General features: G+C 34.9%; 1 protein-coding gene across 7 annotated transcripts in view; it reads left to right on the top strand.

The window, feature by feature from the left end:
* LOC105700721 overlaps positions 1-16,544 on the top strand; it is a 42,279-nt gene that overhangs the window by 11,391 nt on the left and 14,344 nt on the right. For all 7 annotated transcript variants that reach the window (XM_012426859.2, XM_012426861.2, XM_012426862.2 and 4 more), the window contains exon 3: positions 14,578-14,666. In XM_012426859.2, coding sequence (XP_012282282.1) covers positions 14,578-14,666 — 89 coding nt within the window. The remainder of the gene's footprint in view (positions 1-14,577; positions 14,667-16,544) is intronic.

Consider the following 16,544-nt stretch of genomic DNA (forward strand, 5'->3'; position numbering starts at 1 on the left):
AGGGTATTGGCAAGTGGAATCGATCGATCGATTTTGCGAGTGCATGTGCGGTTTCGCGATCGAGTATCGAGGAAATACGGTTAAGGGTGAAATCGTTACATGGGAATAAGACGAATACGAATTAGGCGCCGACTTAATTCGATTCTCACGGTGTTCCTATGTTTATTCGCGATTCTCCGATTGCCTAGAAAAATTACATCCGCAAAAATTACGAAAGAATATTCAAGAAATAAAACAGAATAAAGCGGTTAAAGCGGATGGAATTCAATCAGGAAGTTTACAATGGAATTTCATTTATCCGAAGAGAATTTTGCTCAATGTCTGACAAATTGAAATTACGGATAAATTCTTATCACTGAAATCAGAGTGGCAGTTTGGTTAGGCGAGTATGGACAATAGATTAGGACAAAAATATAAGCAATTAACACTGTAATGATACATACGTGAATTTGCGTGAACACGAATTCCTGTGATCAAAATAAGAAATCATTTCTGAGCATAAAAAGAATTAATGAGTTCATATTACCAGAAAATACCATTTATCCAAGCCGTTTTATTCCTTTTATGATGTTTAAATAAATGAGGGTTTAATGTTTTGATCATTAATAAAAACCATTTATAGTCACCACGTTGCCAAAGATACAAAACGTCATTCATAGATGCATTCAAAATTCGTTTGTTTTATGAACAAATACGAATGTCCTCTAGCTCTTGTACTGTTACATTTTTCGGAAAGTTGTAAGAACTTACTAAAATTTCCTATCGTTTTTTTTCTTGTAAGTACGCGAAGCTTTCAAAAGTTAATAAAATCCATACACAGCTGCGTTCAAGTTATAAAATCATTCCTAATAAGTTCAATGTAAAATTCAGGACTATTCGACAGTGTAAATATAATTGCCTACCCGATATAAGGATATTTGACTATACGTACAATTTGTGTGCTCATAATTTGAAATTGCTAAGATATATTATGCGAAACTAAGAGGCTATCAGCTGTCGTTATAAAATACGATGCGATCGGCGTTGCAAATGCGTATTCCGTTTCAACCACATGGGACGCGTGGAAAGTGTGGGAAAGTAGCCCGTAGAGAATATACGACTTTGTTTAACGATATTCACGTATTTCTGACATATACGTTAGTATATCCTTGTATTTGTTTAGGAAGTACATGATCACACTAAGAGTCCCCTTTACGCGTTGACACATCATGGGATCTAAAGACCTTAAATGGTACTTGATGCATGTATGAGAGCATTAAAACACCTGCGCACTCGAGCAAAAACATTTGCATGCGTCGACGACCGGAAAAACAATTTATAAACGCAATTTTACATCTACAGTTGGATATCATGTTGCATTCATGCGTTGAACTGTAACGAGCTTTCCCTTTCAGAGTGAGTTGACCCTTAATTATATTTTCATCAAACGCTTTACTTCCTATAAGTTCAAAGCAAAGGCAATTGAAATAACTGTACTCGCCTTAACCGAAAGTATTGCACACATTTTGTGAAAGTTAACCATTAGGCTGCGGATCGCAAGATCTTTGGTGTTCTGTGTTAGTATTGTTGTGGGTTTAAAATTTTGCGGTAAATGTTAACACTAGAACTACCGGCGAATTTTTTTTTTATAGGATGGGTCATTTGAAATCAGTCATTTTGACTGGTCTTGGTAGTTCTAGTGTTAGGGATCGTTATTACATTTGTTCCGTCTCGTTTCACGGCGCACATAGATGCAGGATATTAAACTAGAGGGGTAAATGATAAACTGGTAACGATGTAATCGATTAGCTTTAATTAACGTGTGCTTTAGGAATTTCAGTACTCGTACCATAAAACCACTTTCAAGGTCGTATTTAATCAGGATATGGTGATTAACACGTATACATTAAGGCATCATAACCATAGCAATAAAAAATAGGGGAATAAATTATTGGAGATAATTGTGGACAATGTAACAGCAACTGACTGTTCGGTCAAAAACGTTAAAAAGCGCTAAGTCCGAGGGGTTGGTCTTGAAGAGGTCGCCAATTGGTATAGACGTCAGAACGCTTAGCAAATTCGTTGCTGCGATTGGAGTACACGAAGAATGAAGTCGCCGTGAAGGGATAGAAAACGATGTTAAAAAGATTCCAAGCGGGGGCGCCCTTTCCTCGAAAAAAATGCTGTTTTGGACCGGACGCAAAGGGGAGAGTTTCACGAATCGCAGCTAAAATAAATTGCTAGGGTGATGGGAAAGTTTTTGGGACCGTTCAAAAAATACCGTGTCTCCTTTTTCGCATGAAGATGTTTTTGGCAGGAAACTCTCCGCCTTGTCCCAGATCATGAAACATCTGCGTGCCCCATGGACCCGTTCGCGCAGGACTCTGCCTCGATATTAAAGAAACAAAATTCTTTCCCGTGTATTCGAAGTTATTCGCGACTTGATTCCATACGAGGTGCGATCATATGATTATTACTGTATAACATCTGACGTAATTATGTACGCAACAGGATGAATGAGGACTAAGGGGAGAATCGAGTAGCAGGTGACCCTTGCAGCATAAAATATTTGTCTTAGATTTTCTATATATTTAACGAATATCGTACATTTTGTAAATATTCAGCAGACATTTGAAATATTTGCATATTTGTAAAACGTTTATTTCAAAATATTATTTTTTTAATATTGCACAACCTCAATGGGTTTTCGGAATATTTTTTCTATAGATATACAAAATATTTCGTCTCATTTTTATATAATATTCTTTTTAATATTATGTACTGAAAACATTACAAACGTTTTCAAAATATTCAAAATAAAACCTGAATCAAAATTTTTTGGCCAATTTTATAGTGTAGACTCGATGGAGACCAGTTTCGGGCGCGTCTGCAGTAGATCGGCGGCGAGTCCGAAGGCTTCAAATTTGAGTCTGTAACGAGTCCGCAGGAGAAAGGATAGGATATTTTACAAGTCTACTGCGAGTCTACAGCGACTCCTGTTGTCGGAAAAATGGGCCCGCAACTTTTATGATTTTAAGTCTGAAGTAGGCCTGCAGCAGACCTGCCGTAACTCCAAAATTTGAGTCTGCAGTAGATCTTCGGTAGGCCTGGATAGCCATGATTTTTTTATTTAATTCCGGGGCTAGGATTTGAATCCGGGACTCTTTCGAACTTGGTTGGAGCGTTGACCACTAACCTGCTGTACTTCTATGGGATACGGATCCCTTTTCGTATATTTATTACACTGTTTCCCTGAAATTTAATTTAATCAATTTCACACGTCCATATGCAGGGGATCATGGAATGGACGTCCAGGATGCAAGGACATACGTGATTCTTAGTAAAAAATAACTGAATAAAAGTGCAACCATAATTTTTCTAAAATGCCTAGCTTGCATTATATTTTTTAAATACACAAACTGTTCGCACGATCGAGTGTCCGTGAAACGCGCGTACACCTCACTTTGCGTGAATTACCGAACTTGACCGCTCGCTCAAAACAACGTATGCGTCCCGTACATGCTCGACCGTCTAAACTCGTGTTCCGATTGGTTTCATCTGAAAAACTTATATCATGCAAATAATGTACTTCTGAAGAATTTCGTTTGCTCTTTTATTCACTATTTGTTAGGAATCGCGTCCATTACTTCCCGGGTGTTCATTTTGAAATGCCTGAAGTATTAATAGGTGTATCATAACTTTGCGGATCCTTCATTTGGAATTTCTGACATCAGTGGATGTATAGATAATACTTAATATTTTAATAGGGATTACTCGGTATTGAGTCTTAGTACGGGTATTGTCCGGTTGGTCGGGTAAAGTAACGCTGCCGGTAAAAAAAATATTTCTACGGGGAATCTTGGGATGAAGTCAATTTCATAGACAAAATTGATTTCGTGTATTTGGGCTGGCTGCTGACGCAACATTTTCAAAGTTCGAAATTTTTTCTCATATCCCGATGTCTGGACTTATACGTGTCTTATTGCGGACCTTTGATAGACCGAGGCACCGCAAAAAAGGACGTCCTACGGACTCGCTCCGGGCCTATGGACCAACTCTGGACGTACTGCGGTGCTTTATATTTCAACTCAGGACCCCACATGTTTTACTGCCATAATGAAATTGCAGAATGAAAAAGTTGCAACATTTTCTCGTGTTTCACAATACCAAATGAAGTGGCAATTAAAATTGTAATATTTGTGTATCTTCTCGATATCTAAAACCTTTATTGCCTTTTTTACCGTTTGTATTGCCTTTATGAATATAAGAGAACCTACGTCGTAAAAATGATCATATTGTAATATATAAACACAATACAACATTTGCAGAGAACTTTTACAATATCTGTATAGAACAAAATAATTCTTCACCATTTTTGGAAGGATAAAGTAAAGCGGATGTAAAAATATATGTTACTGTTTGAAACGGTTCTCATTCGGCATGTTAAGTGGAAACATTGGTCAATTTCTTCGTCCTATCTGGTCCACTCGTTATCAAAGATCGACTCTCCTTTGATCATCACCTCGGATTTTCCTGACCGTCTCAGATTAGATTTCCCCCTCCAAGGGGGTCATATCAGCCCCTTTCGGGTCCCAATCAAGCACGTACGCTGACATACAAGGTTTTAGAAAAATCTGGAAACGATCTAATATTTTTAAAGGCTAAAATTTTAAAACGAACCAGTTATGAAAAAAAAAGTTTCAGGCCAAAGTTTCAAGGTTTCAAAAGTTCTATCGAATGGTCGTTTGATTTTGAGTGGATGGGTCGAGGTGACAACGTCGACATGATTTTTTTTTAATGGAATATTCCATTGTTTATCAGGCAATATTCAAGCAAATGATGTGGTTGTTCCAAAAGACTGATTACTGACCTATTTCTGCTGAGTATTGTCTAAGTTCTAAGTTTCAAAATGTACGGTGTCGCAGGCATTAGCATTATTCAGGATGCACCGCATGGAGATTGTATTTAAGGGCGCTCACCACTCCATCGATTTTGCAGGGCCTCACGGGGACAACGATTCCGAACGTATTTCTAAACCGATCGAGCTCAACGAGTGCTCATATCGAAGATGAAATGTTGACCTGTGTTTATATGGGAGCGATTTTCGATAAATGGTCATTATCATATAAAAAAGTGCAACGACATAATTTCAATGCCCTTTTACCTAGGAAGGAGATGCCCGATCGAAAATCGCTCCCATATAAACACACGTCAACATTTCATCTTCGATATGAGCACTCGTTGAGCTCGATCGGTTTAGAAATACGTTCGGAATCGTTGTCCCCGTGAGGCCCTGCAAAATCGCTGGAGTGGTGAGCGCCCTTAACATTTCTGCATATGTTCGCACCCGCGCGTGCGTGTGCGCGGATATGTGCCACCTACACACGCGCGCGCGCACAGCGATGTTAAGCCGACCATTTAATCCCCACGCGGTGTATCCTGGGTAATGTTAGTGCTCGCGGTATCGGAAATTCTGAAGCTCATAACAGACAATACTCAACAGAAATAGGTCATCAATCAATGTTTTGGAAAAACTAAACCATTAGCTTGAACAGTGCTTGACAAAAAAGTGGAATTCTATTAAAAAAATCATGTTGACCTTAATATCACCTTGATCTTTCCATTCCAGGAAAAGCGGGTGTGACCATTTCATAGAACTTTTTAAACCCTGAAACTTTTGCCTGAAACATTTTTCACGAAAGTTTTTCCGTTTTCAAGATATTAGACCGTGTCCAGACTTTCCTAACACCCTGTATATATCCAAAATTTAAGGTGCGTATTAAACGCGCTGCTCATGTAGCGAAGAATATTGATCTAACATGTGTCTCTTTTCCTGATGGATGTAGATATTATTGACGCGAATTGAGGAAGGATCCACGGGTCTTCTCCGTCGTAAATTTGGTGGAGGTTCCGTTATGGTCTGGGCATCTTTTAGCGTACTTGGAAAAGTTCGACTTGCATTTTCAACAATTCGAATGAATTCAAAGGATTATCAGGATCTTCTCGAAGATTGTCTAATTCCATTTCTCGAGGAGTACGACAATATTCCTTTTACATTTCAGCAGGATAACGCGCCAATTCATATTTCGAAAAATACTAAAAATTTGTTCAAAGCTGCTCAAATCCCTCTTCTATTGTAGACTGGCCAGCGCGGTCGCGAGACCTTAATGTCATATAAATGTATGGGAAATTCTCGTACGACGCGTTTATTTAAATAATCACTTGTATCAAACTACTCGTCAACTTAAGGATGTAATCTTGAACGCTTGGGAAGAATTAGACACGAATCTGCTTCACAATTTAGTTACATCCATGGATAATCGTTTATTTTAGGATATTAATCGTAATGGAGGATACACTGATTACTAACCATAAATTTTGTTGATGTTCTAAGTTGTTTCTGTATAATTAATTATAATTTTATTATTTGGATGTATACTTTTGTGGAGCAGTGTATGTTAATGGACTGTGTTTCTAAGACCCACTCAGGTCCAAGCAATGGCGACATGTTGGCCCGAAGATTGAACCAATCCGGCAAAATTGTATCGAAACATTTAAAATCAAATCTTTGCGAAAGTTAGCTCTAACGTTGGCTGTAATATAGGCCGACAAAGTTTAATCATAAGGCACCATAAAGGTTAAACAATAATTACACATTGACACCAAGGTCAGGGGTAATATTAGAAAGTTCTATTTATACATCTACACTCGCCCTACAGCAATACATTCGCCAAATGTTCATTAGGAATCTCGAGTATCTTTGACGTAAAGAGGTAATCTTCGTCTTTTTACGTCTGTAAGCTGGCACGACCACATTAGCAAAATGATATAAAATAACAGACAGGTCTTTTTACTAATTTATAAGATGTAAGGGAGAAATTAGTACACTTTTTATTTATAAATAAACAGTAATCTGCTTTAAAATTGCAATGTATTTATAATGTCAACGTGCGTCTTATATACCTGATTAGAAAAATAGGTAATATCCCACACGGAACAATAGCTCTATTATACGTATATAGAATGTTTTCATGGCTACGGGATGTTTCAGTATATCAGAAATTAAAAGTATACGTATAATATATGTTCACGGAATGTCAAAAATATTCTATTGGATTTTAGATGTACATTATACGTATTATATATGTTACTAGAACATCAAAATTTGCACCAATTAAATACGTTTAGTAAACGTATAATATATCTCTATTTAACAGGAATTTGTATGTGTAGTATTTCACATGTAAAAAACATATAATGGATGTATGTTGTGCGTATATTAAGGGAAGAAAAACTTCAATCAAAGGACAACAGGAATCAAAAACGTAAAATGTATATATATTTTATGTACGTAAATATAAATTGTTTTACTCGCATGATTGATATACGTATGTTATACGTTAATAGAGCATCTACATATTCACCAATTAAATACGTTTAATAAACGTACAATACATTTCTATTTAATAGACTCCTGTATCTTCGATATTACACATGCAAAAGACATCTAATGAACGTATGTTGCGTGTATATTACGGGAGGAAATATTGACCTGTCACGGATGCAAAACATACATATGTTTTACGTACGTAAATATGCATTACTTTACTCACATGTTTGACATACGTATGTTACACGTTACTAGAGTATCTACATATTTACCAATTTAATACGTATACCATATGTACTTGTTCCGTGTGGGTACCTATGTTTCAAATAGATCAATGAACAACGCACTAGACCACTACCAAGAGGACCCGAATTCAAATCACAATGATGCACTTCGAATTTTTTCCGCAAATAAAGTCGTTAAGTGACCACTGATAATGAGTAGCAAAGAATAATCGTAACATAAAAAATATACTTTTGTTATATGTTTATAAATTATTAAACCTGCATTCGACATTGAGTTTTTTAACAAATATTTTAATTATCTTCAAATAAAGTCTACAAGCCATTTTAATCATTCTGTCTCTTGCGATATTTAGTAGAGACTGTAAAAAAATATTTAGAAAATATTCTATGCTATTAGGGAAGTGTCCATGAATTGTGTGGGTCTGGATTAATTCGTTTCTTGGGAAAAATCTGAAGGCGAAACGTTCTTATATTTACCGTTCACTGACAGATAACTGAGAGTCGCTCGAGGAAGGACGCAATTGGTTGCAACTTGCGTTACGTAAACGACGTTTAATGTAAAACCAGTCTGTAAAACTTTACCAGCGTCGGAGCGTTTCGTTTTACCGGTTTCTTATCCTGGCAAGCACAGAAAGAATGCTCATACCATGTAGACATATCGTAAAACCTTTTTACAAAAAGACCCAAATCAAAAGTCTCAATTGTTTTGATTTCTTTTCGAACATGCCTACTTGATATTTTGAGGGCGTTTCTTGATGGCGGAATAAGTGATAATATCGTTGAATCTTTTGTGATGAAACGGAGCGACTTCTGGGAATTAAAGCTAAATTCGGAGGCAGAGGGAACGTAATAAAATTCAAAGAAAAGACGAAAAGGGGGTAATTCAGAAGAAGGATGGAGTTAGTGAAACTTCAAGCACGACTTGTAATAAATTAAATATTAAAGCGTTTCGAGTGAATATGGAATTGTAACGCGCTACCGAAATACGAAACAACAAAATGTATTATAGCATGAACTTTTCTTTAAGTAGGTACAAAAAAAATCAAGAAAAATATTGACTTTCATACGATCCATTAGAACCAACCGGACTCCACTTACGACATATTTCGATCTTTACAATCCATTGTTAACATAATTCTATTTGTTACTACATGTTCCTATATAGAATTTGACGCTCTATCGATTTCCGGTATCAAAAATAGTTCTTTCCACAAAAAAATAAAGCTGATCTTGAAGTTACCTCAAGAGATGGCCTTCACATAAAAGTTATGATTTCTTTTCTTTTCCTCTTCAAATCCTACACCTTTTTACTGAAACATTTTTCGTTATCTCCCACAGTTTACGAAATAGTAGGTTGGATTGAATAAAATGGGGCACTGTATATATAATATCAGGTTGCATTAGATACCAGGTACGTTTCACATTTCTGGAAGCAAAAAAAGTGTATAAAAATACCGAAGGTTATATGATTGTTGCATGTAATTAACAGGTTATTATTTAGCCTCTTAACGTATGAGGACAAGTCAGACTCGTAATATGGAATCCGAACCAAACTGGAAAAGAAGTCAAAATCGTGGTGGGGATTACGGTCGTTTACATTTACTACGAGTTGAATTAGTAAATATATGGAATCAAACACAACTCCCTTGATCTCTTTGTCAGGTCCGAGGGGTTGCCTCTCAACGCTATGCCAAACTAATTCGTATAGCAAGGGATTAAAAAAGAAAGATAATAAATTCAATTGATTTACAAAGATTATAATATTATTTACTGATTGTAAAATATCACAGCATATATATGTGTGTGTCATTTTTAAGATCACATGCGTTCATTAGAAACAAATGTCATAGAATGCCAACATTGTGCAACCACTTTTTGTTCCTCACTTGGCGTAAAATTATTAGATATTGTCACACTATTAGTTTCGGTTTGAAAACAAGATGTCTTGAACAATAGAAAAAAATACTGTTTGTGTAATTAGCGCACGCCAAGTTTGAACTATCATGGCTATTGACTCGCTAATTGAGACAGAATTTCAAATTGATCTCAATAGGTTTCGATTACAATGCGGTTATTTTAATAAAAATATATTACATTTTGATGTAGAATGCGAGTCGTATTTAAAGTGACCATATCAGCCGTTTTAGATCTTAAACCACTGCCATCAATTTACACCACGCGTCAGTTCAGCAAATACATTTAATGAAGTATTTAATTCGACCAGAGAAAACTAGATTCCTTCGATGAAATTAGATCCATAAGCAAAGGAGACTACAAACTTATATTTAAATTTAAAATGTTTGAGTAACTAAAATCGGTAGAAATGCCAACTTAACAAGCTGCTATCACACCAAATCAATGAGTGAGTGAAAATTGAGATGGACCAGATTATAGAAATTTATCATATATTTATATACCTAGTCTCGGATCTCGGTTAACTGGCTAATGTTCTGATGTGTGTATAAATAGAAAAAAAATGCTTAATCTAGGATAATACTCATTTTGTAGATCTATTTGTAGCTTTGCTAAAGTGCGCTTCATTTCTGCGAGGTATCATAAGCGATAGGAGAATAGGTTCGTTTAGCAACATTATTAACGTTACTTGTGTTTTGTGCGAAATGGTCCAGTGACTAAACGAACAGGCTAGCTACATTTTATTATTAAATCAGAACTGCATATTTTTTACTATTCACCGTGGTCCCATATTTGAAAACTTATATGTACAGAGCTCTTGTAAGTGTAGGTCTCGGAATTACCATGTAAATCGAGGGGCAATGGTTTTAGAAACGAGCTAATAGAATGCACTTCGCGATTAAACGAGACGGTAGATAGTCTCTAAAAATATATTGCCATTGCAAATCATGTTACCGAGGTCATTTTCGTTAAATATTCATAATGTAATGCATTGCACGCATAACGTTGGACAGCTTTTTAACCAGAATTCTTCAAGGTTAATTATTTTAATATAACATTATACTTTTTGAGAACAAGTTACGCCGTTGGAGTTTGCATGATTATCACCGATTCTGCTGCAACAAAAATGCGACCCTATTAAAATGATCTACCAAATTGCAACAGTAATTGCCGAATATTCACGCATAATCGTTCACTTAATGCATTCGTTATTTGGTTTCGCGAAACGAACGTAACGGTATCTAATAGTGCATCTTTGTTGGGTGGGGTATCGCTATGTTGAACTTTGCAATTTTGTTGAAGGCGAGTCAAGTTTTCGAAGCCGCCCATAAACATTTAGTCCGTAGATCCATAATTTAATGGGACTTTCACGTGTTTGCGACAGCACGAAGGCAGAAAAAGGCTTCATAGGAAGTGTCCGATTAGGGAAACATCCGAGGCGGAATGCAAAAACGTCGGAAACTGATTATTCCCCCCCTCCTTCCCATTTCCTCGGGTCTCGGCGCGACAGCGCTGGGCTTTTCCAAAATAATCACCATGCGCACATTTCGCCGGATAACTGGTCTTGATTGCAGGGTGTGATGTAAGTACGCGCATGCTTCGAGTCCCGGTTACACAATGTAACGCGTTACGTGGCCGTAACGATAAACTCGATCGTCCGAAATATTCTCAAAAGCCGCGACACGATCCCGGTGAAAAGCGGCTGACAGCTGCGCAAAACTTTCCAGAGCTTAATTGTTTAGAAAGTGACGTAAATTGGTATCAATAAACTTAATTCCTCGGGGGGGTATTGCCGAGCGCATAATTTATAGACGAGGTGCTCGAGATTGCAGGGTGCATCTCGAGCATGCAACGTGCATCCCGCGATTTACGGTTTTATGATCCATCAGACGGTCATGAAAAGTAATTCCTCCAAAATGCCATGAAACTCTCATGCCCTTCTTTCGTTCTTTCCTCTTGGTTTTTGAAGTAATGGAAGTTAACGCTCCTTAATCATGGAAGAAAGACGCATACGTAGAGCGTAATTAAAAGCAATGGATAATCTGTAAGGTCATATTCGACTATTCTTGAAGACGAAAAGGTCATGCAAATGAAAAATTGGGCATTTTATTTGTATTTTTTCCCAAATATAAACACTTTATGTTGATAATGGACTGCAATGACAAGAATACTTGATTTAAGATATTTACTGGGAATAATATCCTTCTGCATCGTTATACTTCTCATATCGACCCATAAAGGACACCACAGGTGTAAGAAAACTTAGTCAAATACGTTTAATTTCTAAATTAATTAGAAAAGTAGCTCATATCACATTTGCTCCATAAATGGTGCTTATCATCTACTTTTGCCAAACAAAATAAAATGATCATGCTATTAAAAACTAAAACTAAATCTTTTTTTGTTAAATCTCATCGTACATTTTGTTTTACACAAAATACGCGTATATCTGTTCAAAAAATGATAATTTCTCCAAAAATCTCACATTTATGCAAATCTACAGTTTTCGATTTCACCAAAAAAATAAAATAAAAAAATTCGATCTAAAACTGAAGTCGAATACTGTAGATTTGCGCAAACGTGTGATTTTGAGGGAAATTATAATTTTTGGAACAGATGTACGTGTATTTTATATAAAACGAAATGTACTGTGAGATGTGAAAAAAAATAATTACTTTGTTTTTAGTGGCATGATAATTTTATTATGTTTGACAACAGTCGTTCATTCGTACCATTTATAATGCAAAAGTGAAAAATATATACTACTTTTGTAATTAATTACGGAATTAAATGTTTTTGGCTAAGTTTTTCCACATATGTAGTGTATTTTGTGCAGATTTCAAATCTTTTTGTATTCTATATTTTTCTTCGTCAATAGAATCCATCAATATGAAAATTTTGGTGCGCTGTGCATATAAATGTTCAAATTAATTTTAATGTTGTATTCAATTTAATTCCTGCGTTAAATTAAAGCCAATTAATGTATACAAACACACGCACACAGGAATGTTAAGTCCGACCATGCAACCTCCACGCGGTGCATTCTGGATAATACTAATGTTGGCAGCACCGTAAAATCGGAAACTTATAACTCAGACAGTACTCAATAAAAGTAGATCATCAATCAGTGTTTTGGAAAGACCACCCCATTAGCTTAAATACTGCCTAATAAAAAATGGAGTATTACATTAAAAGAAATCATGTTGACTGTAATGTTACCTTGACCCCTTTACTAAAAGTTCCTTTTCCATTTTTTACTTTACCTTCGAGAAAGATGGACTTTCATACGATTCATTAGTGTCAACCGGATTCCTATAACTATAAATGTCGATTTTTATAATTCATTGTCATCAACGTTACGGGAGACCGGGGCAAATTGTCCAACTTTTTCCATAATGTAATTGTCAGTAGGATAATAAGAATTTTCGAACATATTATACATCGAAATGCAGGGCATACATTCAGGATCCGGGTACGGGACGAGTTAATGTACGGCATATAGAAGTTACGAAAGTTAAGAAAGTTACACACAATTCAGAATAATAAGTTGTAAGTTTAAAAATATTGTTTTCGTTATTAACAATAATAAAATATACATTTATAAATACGTAAAATTGATCTTTTTACACTTTATAATAAATATTTATGATGCTTTCTCTCTCATACGATTTAATGATTTGCTTAAGCAAAATAAATTGTCTTATTTTGATTAGCACTTGCTAAAATCACAAATGTGTCGGAAATGTTAAATAAAGACTAATCAGAAATTTTTAGACCACTTGATTCACTAAAAATGCACAAAAAACGGCAACTGGTTTGTATCGACACATTTTTATGTCGCCACAGGGCGCATTGAATTAATATTTTGCAAATTTTTCCCTCAAAATTCAAAGAATAAGATGTACCGCACATTAAATAGAACGTGTCAGTTTCGTCCTGGATTGCTGTTTTCATTTTTCTCAGCGTTTTTTACACACTTATCTTTAGATTTTTCTTTGGGTATTTGCTTCGGCTTCGTTTTAATGTTCTCCAATAAATGTAGAACACACTGAGCTTTGCTCATTATTTTAAGTGAACCAACAGATAATTATTCGGGATATACATGAAGCACAGATGATGACCGAAAAACTTATAGCCAACGCGACGCCTATGAGCTTTTTCAGTCACTTACTTCGCTTATCGTAAGTCAATTTGCCTCGAATGTCATTTTACCAATCGAAAGCATATTGACAAATGATAAACAATTCTATTTAAAACTATATACACAGAGATGCAAAGCTAAATAGATGCTCTTTTTATATGACATATTATCAAAATAGTAAAAAGCAATACACTGTATTAAAAAAGAAAAAATGTGGATTGGAAAAACTTACTTCCCGTCATAGTTCTTGTGTTTTAATTTTTTATAAATAAATGAAGCTGTAACAACTTATGTTAAGTACCAATAAAAATGTGGGACACAGTTAGGAATGTATGATAAAATGAAGAATGATATTAAGTGAAAAACAGAAAATGTATTAAACATTGGTCAATTTACCCTGTAGGACAAGTTACCCAGGTCTCCCCTACTCCATTTGTTTCCACATGCTTCTATGTAGAATTTGACGCTTTATCGATTTCCGGTATCAAAAATAGTCCTCTCTATTTAAAAAATGAAGTTGCCCTTGAAATGAATTTTAAAAATGACCTTCACGTGAAAGTCATAACCTGCATTTTTTCTCCCATCAAACCCTACAGCTTTGTACCGAAACATTTTTCGCCATCACCCACAAGAAATATTAGTCTGGATTTATTATAGTAGGATACCCTTTTATATTAATGATATTCTTCAAATATTAATTATCAGCGCAGTGCATTTTGGCTGTACTGGAAAGATTAATAGGTAATGCTAACAAATGACGTATTCCGCATTAATTATGTTACCTAATTATTATGACTTACCATATTTTGATTAACGTTATAATACGTATATACGTTGTTTTTCTAGATTTTTAAATTTAGGTCTACGAAAGACGGAGAAAATAATTTTATTTACGTTTCTCTTTACAGGGAGGCCAAGGGGGGTTCGATGAAATTCGCCGGTACGTGAAGCAAGGCGGTGACTTTTGCAAAGAACTAGCTGCGATTTTGCACGAAAGGTGACGTATACGTTAATTAACGAATATCGATTGGATCGTAAATCTTCGGGGATTTGCAAATGATCGAAAAAAATCAGAATTCTATTTTACCCGAAGAACTAAAATGAAATTTAATAATTTCACGTAAAAAGAATGTTTATTCCTATGAAAAATCCTTGAATATTTATAATATAAATCGGTTAATTTGGAAAGTAAGAAATGAACGAAAGGCTTTCAAGATATTTAAATTCCCCATATAACTCAATTAAATTGTTGAAAATGTTGTGCCTTTTACAAATAATTGATGTATTTCTTAAAAAATAATCTTTTTCATGTTGTATATACTTTTCTCGCAAACCCATGATATAATGTAGTTATACTGTTAAAATGCAATATAATCTATAAATTGGAACGTGCATTAGAAGTTTTATTCAGATACGGTATACTGAATTTAGAATACACCCGTAAATGTGTTTACCCACACGGAATAAGTACATATATTATACGTATATAAGACATCTGGCATAAACATATATGTGTATAATAGGTGTATACAAAAATATACGGAATGTGTTGGGGCTTGTACAAATGTCCGCGCCGTCTACAGATAGTGTTCGTATTTCTGAACATTCAACATTCATATAATATATATACCAAATGGAAAAAGTGCGTATATTAGACATAAACAAGGTATGTGGTAGACGTACATATATATAGTAGACGTATTTAAGATATCTCACATAGACGTATGTAAATATAATAAACGTAAATAAAAGTTTCAACGGATGGTACACCTATTTTCAGAAGTTCAACAGCCGTATATTAGACATATTTTTTATATATGATATTATACGTATTTTATACGTATATAAGACGTATTTCAAATGTAAGTGGAATAATTACAAAAAGTATCATTTATTTTGCACCAAGTACGTTTTTTAGAAACAATTTACCACAATTTGTTCAGGGACCTGAAATCTTCAGGATATACAAATATCTGACACTGAAAAAATCCCTGTGGTGGTAACCGGGATTCGAACAAGTCTTTTAGGTACAATAGGCTATAGTTCTGATCACTCAGCTACCGTGGTCTTACGCCTATACAACACTTTTCATATATTAAAACACCAGTTTAAGTTTAATTATAATTTGGTTTAATCGATATTATTTGTATTGTAAATCTCTGGCCAAAAATAGGGACATGTATATAAGTAATATATATTACTTGCAAATACTTATTTCTAAATAAGTACACCGTCGCGGCAAAACGATATGCCACGCGACATCACTTTGATTTTGTGTGAACTATGTTTTGAGTCTTCAGTAGTCAGGTCGCACATCAATGAAACATATAACAAACACGCAGCAAAGAAGCATTTAACACACCTTTTTACTTGAATATATCTACGCACATAGGGTAAGCATTTGTTGTATTATGTGCTTTATGAGGAGAAATAAACTATACTGTCCGTTTGTTGTTATACGTATATAATATGTATGTATGTCATATTAATGCGGCAAATTAATGTTCATTTCCTTAATATACACGCAATTTACACATATTAAATGTCTTTTGAATGTGTAATACGTATGATACAAGTACATATTAAATAGAAGTATATTATACGTTTAGTATACGTATTTCATTGGTAAAAACGTGGTTGCTCTGGTAACTTAAAGTATGTATATTAAACAAGTAAGTAAAATAATATATATTTGTTTACATAAAATGTACATATATTTTATATCTGTGACAGGTCAATGTCCCTTTCCGTAATATAGACACAGCATACATCTATTAGATGTCCTTTGCATGTATAATACTTCAGATTTAAGCGTCTGTTAAATTGAGATATATTATATGTTTACTAAACGTATTTCATTGGTTAAAATGTGGAT

The sequence above is a fragment of the Orussus abietinus genome, unplaced genomic scaffold (genome assembly GCF_000612105.2).
Source record: "Orussus abietinus isolate OABI.00-Male unplaced genomic scaffold, Oabi_2.0 scaffold417, whole genome shotgun sequence".
In the NCBI taxonomy this organism is placed as follows: Eukaryota; Metazoa; Arthropoda; class Insecta; order Hymenoptera; family Orussidae; genus Orussus; species Orussus abietinus.